Consider the following 13,488-nt stretch of genomic DNA (forward strand, 5'->3'; position numbering starts at 1 on the left):
TATTGAAAGTGCAACCTTCTCGTAGTCATTTGTGCTCCAGAGAAAAACGAGTATCATTCTGTGTTCTGTGTGGTACAAAAGCATAAATAGAAAATATAACTTTTATTTCTATCATGACTAAAAGAAACACCCCAAACAGACGGTCACTAATATGGTAATAAGTTTCAGTAGTAGATAGGTTCTGTTTCAATAAGTTACTGATTTTTATGTAAAAAAAAAATAGTTTTTGCATATTTTGGTAAATAAAATGCATATTTTACAATTTTTGCATATAACTCCTAGCTCTAAACTTATAACTATTGTTGACAACAAGTCACGAGAACTGATATTTATTATTTACCTTCCAGATATAATATAACCATAAAAATAATAAAGATGGACCTCTCTACATGCTTACTACCATCAACAAATCCAGCTACATAAAACAATTATAAAATTAATTATCCTGGAAAAATATGTAGAAATAAACCATGGAGATAGGCATAGCAATATACTATGAAATGAAAATGTATTCATATTTCATCTTCTTAAGAAGTTTTTAATCGCTGTCATCTGTCATTAGAAAAGCTAATTACGCAGACCATCTATATTATGACTATGAATAAAACAATTACAAAATTGTTTATGTTTTAAACAATTTATTATTGTGATATAGCCATAGGCACAAAAAGAGGGGAAGGCTTTAAGGACTAAGCAAGCACTCCCAAAAATGTCCATAGCCACCCAAACATTTCCTAAATGTTATTTTAAGCTTATTAAATATTATTTAAATCTCTATTAGAGCTTTAACCTGCCCAAATCTCAAATGCTAGTACCGCCTAGCACTGTACCAATGTTTAAGGTAAAGAAATGTAGCCATTATTCAAATTTAAAACATCATCCATGTTTCTATATATTTTATTATAATATAGTTTCATTTTACATAAGAAATTTATTAAGTCCTTTTTAAACTACATTTTTCAATTAATACAATTCTTACCTAAAATTACAATAGTGAGCTAACTCAAACTAGAAAACACTGTTTTTATATAAATTTGCTGGTGTATATAATTAAATATACATTCGGTAAAAAAAAAAAAAAATTAAACACAAGAATAAGATTTAACATTAAAAATAAACAGTACAGAAATTATTAGTGTGTTAGTAATATCATTATAATATACAATTGTGGTGCCTCAAATGTATCGAGGGGAATTTGTTTTTCATGTTAAATAGCATTTAAATAATTAATCCATTTATAATACATTTTTTTTTTCAGTCTGGAATATTGTTAGTAAATGTTATTTTTTTTTTTGGTTTGGGTAGAGCAAATTCATTTATTAATAACTAAAACATATATTAATATTGAAAAATATACTAATTAATATTAAAATATTAAATTATTGTAGTCATTACATTGTATAGTTAACATCTTCTGTGATTTTTCCAGATCAGTAAAAAATATATTCTTATTGTGTACTCACAAACCTCTATTCATTTTCAACAGCCCTTCAATGTTACCCTTGAGAAGAAGTAATTCACTTTTAGTCTGTTCATCAAATGATATGTCCATAGTAGCACCAGCTCTAGGTAATATTGAAAGAATCTAAAAAGAAAAAATTATATTGAGTACAATTTCTATGTCAGATATAGTTTTTAAATTGTAATTACATTTCCATTGGCTAATGGTACACTGACTGTGGCCATATCATCCCTAGAAACAGATGAAACCATAAGCGGACTTCCAGTCATTGAAAGTGCAACCTCTCCTTGATTTGGACGCCGCATCATCGATATTGGTTCATGCATATTTACTTTTGGTGTAACTGTTGCTGAAGAAAGTACAGGTAGTCGATTAATTGGAGTCTGAAATAATTTTATTTTATTAATAAGATTAAAATAAACACATTATTTTATAAGAAAAATAGCAAAAATTTTTTAAAATATGTGTCTAAAAATTTAAAAATAACAGCAATAGCCAATCAATAGCAAAAAAGGTCTAATAAGTTATATGCTTTTGATACTAAATATGATCTAAATTAATATGGGTGCGTACTTAAAATCTAGTAATTTTGAAAACTAAAAAGTAATAAAACTAGGCTAATAATATATGATTATTTTAAGTTGAGATTTAAGAGGATGTCATACCCGTTTGTGTTCTATTATACTAATACAATATAGCAGCAGTTCCTAACCTTTTTAGTTGTGCGGACCACCAATTTTGTAAAAAATCTTTGAGACCCACTAATAGCACACCTATATACATATGCATATAATATATATAAACTGATATACATATATATGTAAGATATTAGAAATAAGAGAATTAAAAATAGTATATAGTAACTTACAGCAGACACAATGACACATAAACACTCAACCACTGTCTCGGAATAACTAAAGCAATTTACGAAAACAAAAGACCCATTAAGTTTATCGCAAATTAAAATACGATAAATATTATTATAACCAGAAATATTATGAGGTATATAATAAAAATATATAATATTATTTTAAGCATATATATTAATATTATTTAATATTATATGGTTCACAGCCTAGCACTATGCTGCTCGTGGGTTGGGAACCTCTGCAATATAGCATACTAAAATATATATACGGCAGTTTCAATTTTGTGTTGTTGGATTTATTATTATAGTGAATTGACCTAATATGAAACTTAAAAGTAAGAACATTATCTGTGTAATTAATAAGTGTATAATTTATAAGCAAGTCATAGTATTTTTAAATATATGTATATTTTAAATACGTTTATAAGTTGTTAAAAAACTGAAATATCATGAAGTTCCAACAACACAAATCATGTTCTAACCTTTAAGTATCATAATAGGTCAATTCACTCTTATATTAAAGAACAACACAAGATTTGAACTGCTGAATATATAATTTCAAATTTGGTATGTTATGCTTTATTAAGACAGAGACAATAAATGTGAGTCCTCTTAAGATAATCATCTCAGATACGAATAAAGTATTAAGAAGAAATGTCTAGTTATTAGTTAACATTATTTTCTAAAATGTAATTATTCTATCTTTAAATATTAAACACAATTAAAATTATAATTGGTAATATTGATTTTACTATAATGAAAGAATTAATTTACAATAACATTGAAATAATTGGGCAATGTGTGTGTTAAAAACAAGTCAATTTTATCTATTTTCCATTATTACTCTAGAGGCGGATCGGCCTATCAGGAAATTAGAAATTTCTTCAATATACCAGTCCTTGTGTGGTCCGTTTTATAATTAAATGATCACAAAAAAGTTATTTTCTTCCATAACAGTCGACACAGAAATTAGATAACAGATATTGATTTTGACATACTCCCCTGTAGTCTAATTTATAATTTATTAAGTTAAGAACAGTTAAAAACTTATACAAATCAAGAAAAAAGTAATACAAATATACATATAACCATGTAAATGTTCTACATAATTGGTAGGAGTATTATGTATTCTGCTATTAAGACTTGATATAAATATTAAATACCTAATTTATTTAAATTAATTATTTGTAAATTATATTTACTTTAAATCTAGATTCCATTGTTTCTGTTAATGGTGGCTTATCATCAACATGGCGTGTTGCACTACGATGTTTTGTTACAGTGGCAGAACCATTGGTCTTGGATGTTGAACTAGACGCTGAAAAAATTAAACAATTTATAATTAGATTTTATTGTTTAAACCAAATGCTTATCTTGAGGTATTACAGATGTTAAAACTATTTTGTACTATAACTACAAACTTTTTTTAAAAACCACTCCTACTTCTTTATCTTAGTATTTAGATTGTTGAACTAGAAGGCTCCATGACCATGGATAATGTATAATTTTAATTTTTCACCTTGTACAATGAATGATCATTAAATTTAAATTTAAAATGTCATCCATAATAGTGCTCTCAAATATCAAATACACTAGACTCCTACTGTACAGCAGAGCAATCCTCTTTTAAAAGTTTAAACTATTAACACTATGACAAAGTCAAAATCAAATTTAATTCACATTAATCATTTAGGAATGTTTAAATCTATTAGGTATTTAAATAAAATCTATCAACTTTTTGTTAATAATAATATATAAAGCTTAAATCAGACTATAGTGGTAGATAGAGCCAAAATATAATCAAGATAGATCAATATGAAAACCATTTAGCAATCACATCAATTGAAAAATTAAAAATAGAAAACAAATTCTGAAATATTAAGTTTTAAATAGGAACTTACTACTCTTTTGTCTGGTTGTCTTATTTACTGTAGCTTTAGTAACTGGCCTTGAAGGTCGTTCCAGGTTTTTTTTAGTTCCACTGTTGGATTTAGTTGGATACTGTTTACAAATCTATAAAAATAAATAATGATTACTTCAGTGTAATACTATACATACTTTATAGTATAGGTAATATTATTTGATTAAAATTCAATACTAGGTAATAGGTATAATGTATTATGTTCTATAATGAAATAAGAGTTAATGGATAATGTTAAGAAACTCACAATGTCATAAAGATTACAATGTAATGAGTCGCCCAAATTCATTTTTGTCATTAAAAATGAATTTTCGATTAAATTTCTTTGGTTATCAAATATTTCAGAAAAATAATCTTCAATATTTTGTTCTGAAAAACAAAAAAACAAACATATATTAAACACACATGTTGGATGATTGGCACAACGAGGTGTTCCTCAAGGCGACCATATTTTTATTATTTATAAATTATATAAATACGATTATAAAACACTCAAATATTTTATTATTCGCAGATGACGCTAAAATATTTAAAAAAAAATTGATCCTATTCATGATTGTATTAAATTCCTAGATGTTTTAAATAATTTAAATGTTTGGTGATATTTAAATGGTCTGAACCTCAATATCAACAAACGCAAAATATTATCATTTAATATAAAAAAATCTCATGTTTATTTTGTGTGTAAATTTAGCAATGTTTCTATTGAACTAGTGGAATCATTTACCGACTTAGGAACTATGTTTTAATGAACACATTGATAAAATAACCAATAAAGCATTCCAAAAACTTGGTTTCATTACATGAACTTGTACAAATTTTAATAATTTAAATGCCTTTAAAAGTATTTATTTTGCATTTGTCAGATCTCAATAAGAATATGCATCCCTTATTTGGTCTTCAAATAATATGGGGATAACTCATAATTTCGAAGCGGTTTAGAATCGTTTTCTTCGTTTTTTAGCAGAAGTTGAACGTCCATGACATTCAGAATATAATGGAATATTATCTTATTTTAGTATACAATCGTTAAATACATTGAGAAGTATCCTTCATTATTCATTTTTATTAGAAACTATTAAATAACTTTATAGATTGCCCTTATTTACTGGAACGATTAAATGTTCATATTAATACCAAATCCACAAGACATCGAGAAAGTTTTTTAATCAATAATGTTTCTAAAACATACTTAAAATCATCACCTATGTATATACTGATGACTATAGGAAACACTATAGATATTAATTGTAGTTAATAATTAATAATTATGGCTGTAAAATTATATAGGTACCTCATAATGTTCTTTGTTATATAATTGAATGTGAATTTTATATTGTTTGTACCTAGTTCTATTATATCAGTGTCACTACACAATTTTATATACATATTGTTTTGTAAATGGAGTTTTTTCCGTTATTAATAATAATAATAATTAATTGTATTCATATTACTTTCACAATCAAATTCGTTTAAAATTTCTTTCATATTTTTGGATTGGTTGGCCATCGTTGCATTCACAGACGTCATGTTCATGTCAGCAGACGAACGCTTGACGGTTCTTCTCTTGGTACGTGGCATTTTAGACCAAAGTCTGACAAAATAAACAAATTGAAATATTATCCAGAGTTAATTTATTGTAGGTGGACTTGACACAATGGAAACGGGTTACTCACGTCGTTTCACGGCGAGTCGGCGAATGACAATTTTAATACAAGTGGTCAGAGTAACGCAAAATCACGATACCTTAAGGCTTAAATCGTGCGCGAAATCGATGTCGTTTAGTTTTAACTTTGAAGTTTCAGAGTCGTAGACCGTTGCCCGTTGGCGACAATCGGCAATCGTATTTTGAATTTTCATAATCAGAGTATTCCGATCAACGGTGAGTGGTGACGGGCCGTCGCGCCATCTGCCGTCAGAACGCCATAGCGCATACGACAGTTGTTATACTGGTTATAGCGTTATACCATAGAAACATATGAATATAGTATGATGCACTGTGACAGAGGAATGGCCAAGTTCTCCCAAAATATTTTTGTTCCAATTTGGAACTTTCAGTCTTCTAATGTATAATTCTCCCATTATACATTAATTAATAATTATTATATAGTTCATGCATGATGTAGAGAATATAATATCTTCTCTACATCGTGAGTTCATGTTATTTATCTATTCGGTGCATAGATAATAGAAGAATAGTATACCAACTGTGACCAACCTTGGGGTGGTATTGCAGGACAAGTCGAGGGATATTTTCGTTTTTTTTGTCCGAGCGTAGCGCACGGTCATCACTGGCGAGCATCACGCCATAATTTACGAAGTTTTATCACGTAGGTGGTAGGTATCACTGGTATGAATCGTGGTTAGGTACTTGCTACTTGGCTAGTGTCGTTATTACTTATTACTTATTAAGTTATTTCAATAGAGTATTAGAGGGACTAGTCCTTATTTTCTATGGGTTTCGATTTCGCTAGAGACGTCTGACGTGAGAATAGCCACTGCCCACTGCGATTAATATTACGTCGGACGTTAAAATAGTCACTAACGCTTAAAACCACCATGTTTGACGCTCCTCTGTCCGCAAAACTCAAGGAGCAAGATCTAGAACATTTGGTAAATATCCACTTTAGTTTGCCATTACGAATGATTTCCTATTAATTTGCATCATTCCCTTGCAGGACATCTCTAAACTCACACCATCTTCACCTGAAGTTATCAGCCGTCAGGCTACAATCAATATTGGTAAGTTATAAGGTCTCTTATTTTTGTAGTTCTCATTAAATTCTTCGGTAACTGTGAACCTGTACACACAGTGGCTCATGATAGAAGGCTGTGGGGGTAGAATCTGCTACTCCGTAATTCAGTTTTAATGCCCCATAAATAATACATGTATAATATTATTATACTAGGTTTTTAAAAAGTATATGCTATACGTGAATTAATGAAAATAGGTAATTATTGATAAGTACTACTTAAGTTTAGTATCACTTGGGGCCGTATTCATAGTCAATGCTTCAGAATAAGTATTGCTTAAGCTAATTTTAATAATTTAAAAATAAAAAATTTGTGATAATAATTAAAAGCAATGCCTTAGGTAGGTCTCAACCAACCCTAATTTAACCAATACTTTTTCTTTTGTTAAGTCCCAGTCTCGTTTATGAATTTCATTTCAGTCATAAGTATATCTTAAGCATACTTATTCTTAAGCCGCGGTCACACGATGATAGTAAAACACAACATAATACAATAGTTGCTAGATAACTGCTTTCGCTACAGTGTACTGTCACTGTACGAACTCCACGATAGTTATTATCACCCTATCTACTATTAACGATCACGATAGCAACTATCACTTTTTTTTATTATCTGCTTGAAGCATAGATTATGAATACAGCTCTTAATAAATAGTTAGCTACTTCTGATTTGTTTTGAAAGTGTATCATTGCGCTGGTACATTTATTTACTGCTTTATGTCAGGTACCGTAAAAGGGGGTGAATAGGGTCAATTTCAGAGGTTTTTTATTAAAATCTATTAGGGCCGGTTGCACAAAAAAAGTTTATTGATCCTATAACTTATTGGCTCCATAAGTTTTTAAGATAATTTCTTATGTATAATAATAAATTTCTGTCCATTAATTTTGCTAAAACTCAAAAATGTTTTTGTTCTGTTCATAATTGTCTAGGCAAGGTTTGTATGAAATAACATTTTTGAAAAGTCTACGGAATGAGTCAAAAACAATTGTAATGAATAATATGAGATAACATTGCATTAATATTATAAATGTTATCTTTATATACTCTATGGGAAATTGTAGTCTTTTCGTAGTATATAGTTTTTTTTATTAGAACTTCCAGTATATAACTATTATAGTTCGACAATTATTACAATATATAATATAGATAAGGTTTACAATAGATATAGTTAGTATAGTATATAGTATCTTATTCAAGCATAATTTAGGTAATTAGATAAGAATATAGTATGAAATACAATATATTATGGCGGACGTATAATGGTATATGGAATTACAATTTACCTTTATTTAATAAAGCGGTTAGGAGACAGGAGGGGTTTTATGATAGCAGTGAATTTGGCAATAAAGAATGTAAATATAGTTTCTATATTAGGCGATAAGTGGGAATGGTTATGATTAGAGGAAGCTTCAGCATATAATGGTTTATCGGTATTGGGATTTGAGGTGGATTTAGGAAAGTTTGTATGAGATTTGGGAGTAGATATGAAATGTTCATGACGAGGTGGTCTGTAATTAATTTTTTTTTTAAACGGGTTAGTATATAGTTATTTTGTTATTAATGCTCGACCGATTTAACTACATTTTTTTCTGTTGTAATTGTTAGGTTTGCTAGAAAAAAAAATTTATGAAAATCCAGCGGAAAAGTAGGAAACTGGACGGAAATAATACAACAGTGGCGCCAGCTGTCTAGCAAAAAAAAATTGACTCAATAATAATATATTTTTATTTATTGTAAGGTTTCTATTGGTTATTATTGAATATAATTTTAGACCTATATTATATTTGGTCAAAACTATATAACCTAGTAAAAATGGTATTCCCGAGCCCAATTTTTTTACCGTTGTCCCGGGAATCTACACAATATGTACATCATAAACAACATGTTCATTAAACATTTGTAACTACGTATGAACTTTGTAGGTAGATTGCCTACCTAAAAATGTACTGCTCCCATAATCACAAGCGTATCTCATCATTAATTGCTTTACGGCATGATGATATTAAAAATACTCATATATTTCAGGAACAATTGGCCATGTAGCGCACGGAAAATCAACTATTGTAAAAGCTGTTTCTGGTGTTCAAACTGTACGATTTAAAAATGAACTCGAAAGAAATATCACGATTAAATTAGGTAAATATTACAACTGACCTATTTTATGAATATTTAACCATATGCTTTAATTATATTTTATACTGCTATTTATTTCAATATAATTAACATTATATTAATTAAATTAATATAAATTATTATTATTTGATATTTCTACTTTGAACAGAGGGCATTTGACTCACTCCCTATATATTATTTAGTATATAATGTATTTTCTTCATATATGGATAGTTGGTTGATCTCAATTACAAAAAAATAACAATTTGTTATTATGATTTTTTAAATTGACAATTATTTGTTTGACTAAACGTATAAACCATAAAATTATACTATTGATCCAACATTATTTTCAGACATGTAAAAATATTAATTTTATCATGAAACTTTTGGTGTGTAAACTGTTGTTAGAGTAATTAATCATATAAATTCTACATTTTAATGGAAATCAACTTCTAAAAAATGTAGGGTTATTTTTAATTTATTACCAATTATATGTTTAGAGGGATAACATTAAAACATTTATACATCGATCTGTTAGTTTTTTTTGGAAATAACATAATCAAAAAAAAAAAAATGCCAACAATTTATAAATATTAAATAATTCCATTTTTTTTTTCAAAGTTTTAGTGTTCACTGTATAATATACAGTAAATACAGTGTAGTTTAGATTTATTTAAATTATTTATAATATATTATGTACGTTATAACATGTAAAGAAACTAACATTTAATAAATTAATTTTAATCTTGCATTATCTAGTCTGTAGTTTTGGGCATAAATTCCAGATATTATGTACTTTCATCCTCTTATTTTTTTTTCAATCATATGACCGAGCACAGTCTGAAATTGTACTGAAATTATTGAATATCAAAAGTCAGGAGATTAGTTTACTTCATTGGTATTAATTTAGAACTCATATTTTGGATATTGTACTATTTAAAATATCTGCTATAAATATAACGATATAATTGTGTACATCACCATTTATGATACTCTTCCGCCCTGTCATCATTATAATAATAACTACTGATGAATTACTATATAAGAATTGTTGTGTTATCATTTTGAAAATGTCCATTTACCAACTTAAATATTTATGCTGTGTGGACTGCATTGTTCAGATAGAAACCTTCTACAATTAACTTTATTTTTCAATAGAAAGATTTTTTCTGGCAAACAACTAACTAATGACTATTTTTTCTGTAGTAAATGGAACAATGCTTTGAAAACAAAATTAAACTGATATTCAAAATTGTAAAGGCTGTTTTATATAATTTAATACAGTTTCTATTTTTTTTAGACTTATGACGTTAAAAAGGTTTTCATAAAAGTTAATCAATAATTAATTATATATTATGATAAATTGTTTTTATCCTGTGACATGATTATTCTAAACATAAACAATCAAAATTTGTAAATATTGAAAGTTTTACCTTGAAAATAAAATTGAAATCTGTTAGTAAATTAAAAAAAAATTCTATCATGTTATTGTTATTTTTCTTATTTAGGATATGCCAATGCAAAAATTTACAAATGCAATTATGATAAGTGTCCACGACCTGCTTGTTTTGTGTCTGGTGGATCAGGCCGTGATGACTCATTACCTTGTTCTAGGCCGGGTTGTCCAGGAAGATTTGAATTAGTTAGACATGTGTCTTTTGTAGACTGTCCTGGTCACGACATTCTTATGGCTACTATGTTGAATGGAGCTGCAGTTATGGACGCTGCATTATTACTCATAGGTATAATAATTACAAATACCTGTGTTTATTTATTAATTATTATTCAGTTATAATTTTATGTTTTACATATTTTTTTTATTTTTAAGCTGGGAATGAATCTTGCCCTCAACCACAAACATCAGAACATTTGGCTGCTATAGAAATCATGAAGTTAAACAATGTAATTATCTTGCAAAACAAGATTGATTTGGTGAAAGAAGGTCAAGCCAAAGAACAACAGGAACAGATACAAAAGTTTGTTCAAGGAACCGTAGCTGAAGGAGCGCCTATTATACCTATATCAGCTCAGCTCAAATACAACATGGAAGTATTATGTGAATATATTTACAAAAAAATCCCAATTCCTGAAAGGGACTTCACATCACCTCCACGCCTAATTGTTGTTCGATCATTTGATGTCAACAAACCTGGATGTGAGGTGGATGATCTTAAAGGGGGAGTTGCTGGTGGTAGTATTTTGCGCGGCGTTTTAAAAGTTGGAATGGAAATTGAAGTACGCCCTGGCTTAGTATCTAAAGACAGTGAAGGTAAATTAACTTGTCAGCCAATTTTCTCACGTATTGTGTCCTTGTACACTGAACAAAACGAGTTGAACTTTGCTGTTCCTGGAGGACTTATTGGTGTTGGAACCAAAATTGAACCCACGTTGTGCAGGGCTGATCGTCTTGTTGGACAAGTATTAGGAGCAGTTGGAGCATTACCAGATATATTTATTGAGTTAGAAGTTTCATACTATTTGCTTAAGCGATTATTAGGTGTACGTACAGAAGGAGATAAGAAAGCAGCTAAGGTATATATTAAAATATATGTTATAGATTTAAACACCAAACCTAATAATTTATTTTATTTTATTAAACAGGTTCAACGATTATCGAAAAATGAGGTGCTGTTGTTAAATATTGGATCTTTGTCCACCGGTGGAAGAGTATTAGCTACAAAAGCTGATTTAGCTAAAATCAGTTTAACTACACCAGTATGTACAGAAATCGGGGAAAAGATTTCACTTAGTCGTCGAGTTGAAAAGCATTGGAGGTAAATACAATTTTAATAATGTCAACCAATAATTTTTTTAATTGAAAATTTAACTGTATAATTGTTTGATCTACAGTTATATATAATATATTTGTATTGTTTTATTTCAGACTTATTGGATGGGGTTTAATTCGTGGTGGAGAAACAATACAGCCTTCAAAACCACAAACGGGCTAAAAATGTGGACAATTACTATTTCACAATATGTGTATATTTATCGCATAATTTACTTCAATAAAGAAGATATAAATAGTACTCAATTTATTTTTTAATATTATATAGAATTTTTAATGACAAGAGACTACATAAAAAAATAACATTTTCAACTGTGAGGATGTCACTGCAGCTTTTACTTTCTTTCTCTAACCCAAGCACAACGTAGCAAATTGAGTATAGCAAATCCAATCTTGTGTCGTTAGCTTTATTTAAGTGAAATAACCTATTATCTAACTTACAGTTCAGAACAGTTCTGTACTTCTGTGTTTATATTTAGGACTTTTAAAAAAATTTCATATTTGATTGTTTTAGATTCTGAGCGAAGCGATGAATGTATTGATTTTACAATGATGTGTGTTTTTTTTTATTTTTTTTTTTTATTTTTGTGTCTGTCATCACCTTTTAGGACAGTAAAAGTGCTTGGATTTTCTTCAATAGTAACTTTTCTGATAGGAAAGTGAATCTAGTTGGTACTTTGGGGGGTCAAAAGTAAAAATATCGAGGATTGGCATTAGTCGTTGTAGTGCTTATATTATAGAGTATAAAACCCACAAAAAACTGAGCTAATTTGTTTATCCATAATTAAATATTCCTAGTAAATATTTTCCTGAAGATTCTTCCTGAAATTTCCCAGTAGTTTTCACAAGCGACGTGAAAAACAAAAGAAAAATTAAGGAAAAACGGGAATTTTTACGCAAAATCTGTTTTCAAGAAAATAGATTTTGGTTTTTGGTGTAACTCTAAAACAAATGACTGTAGATACTTGAAAATTTCACTGAATGTTTATATTAGCATTTTCTATACACCATACAATTTTGAAAATATTTTGACTCTTTTTGAGCTGTTTACGGCCATTGTCAGTTTTCAATTTTTTTAGTTTTTTTTTCTATAAATATCAATAAATTTTTATTTGTTGGGTAAAAAAGCGTGAAAATTTAATATAAGGCTCCTGATATATCGTTCTAATAGCAGTTGAAAAATATTAAAAATACATAGGCACAATTTTTTTTTATAAGCATTTAAAGTTCAAATTTTGACAACATTTATCAAATTTATAATTTATTAATTATTTTGTGGTTAAAAATGTATAAAATGTTTAACTTTTATGGCTAAGGATTGAAAATTTAAAACAAGGCTCCACATAAATAGGTTATATATAAATTACTTTATTCACAATAATATCATCAAATATACTTGGTAATATCATAAGCTGACCGACCGTTTTCGCTCAGAATCGTTTTTCTTATACAATGATATTATATCATTGAATTCAAATTTAACACCATCCATTACAGTGACCCACTTGTAACCTACTGTACAGCAGAGCGACATCCACTTATCCACCATTTTTTACATAGGTACTCATAAAATCATAACT

The 13,488-nt window shown here is 28.4% G+C and overlaps 2 protein-coding genes across 2 annotated transcripts; one reads left to right on the forward strand and one right to left on the reverse strand.

The window, feature by feature from the left end:
• Nucleotides 1-881: 881 nt before the first annotated feature.
• LOC132946443 (borealin-like) lies at nt 882-6,346 on the reverse strand. Its single transcript, XM_061016444.1, has 7 exons — nt 5,928-6,346; nt 5,706-5,845; nt 4,499-4,620; nt 4,232-4,343; nt 3,533-3,648; nt 1,651-1,845; nt 882-1,585 (listed from the first exon to the last, which is right to left on the reverse strand). Exons 2-7 carry the CDS (start codon nt 5,830-5,832, stop codon nt 1,460-1,462), a joined length of 798 nt encoding a protein of 265 aa, XP_060872427.1. The 5' UTR covers nt 5,833-5,845; nt 5,928-6,346; the 3' UTR covers nt 882-1,459.
• A 257-nt stretch (nt 6,347-6,603) lies between these two features.
• On the forward strand, nt 6,604-12,149 carry LOC132946442 (eukaryotic translation initiation factor 2 subunit 3). The gene is made up of 7 exons (XM_061016443.1): nt 6,604-6,864; nt 6,930-6,993; nt 9,031-9,141; nt 10,629-10,862; nt 10,949-11,652; nt 11,722-11,894; nt 12,005-12,149. The coding sequence occupies exons 1-7, from the start codon at nt 6,811-6,813 to the stop codon at nt 12,069-12,071; spliced, it is 1,407 nt and encodes a 468-aa protein (XP_060872426.1). The 5' UTR covers nt 6,604-6,810; the 3' UTR covers nt 12,072-12,149.
• The last annotated feature ends 1,339 nt before the right edge of the window (nt 12,150-13,488 follow it).

The sequence above is a fragment of the Metopolophium dirhodum genome, chromosome 6 (genome assembly GCF_019925205.1).
Source record: "Metopolophium dirhodum isolate CAU chromosome 6, ASM1992520v1, whole genome shotgun sequence".
Lineage (NCBI taxonomy): Eukaryota > Metazoa > Arthropoda > Insecta > Hemiptera > Aphididae > Metopolophium > Metopolophium dirhodum.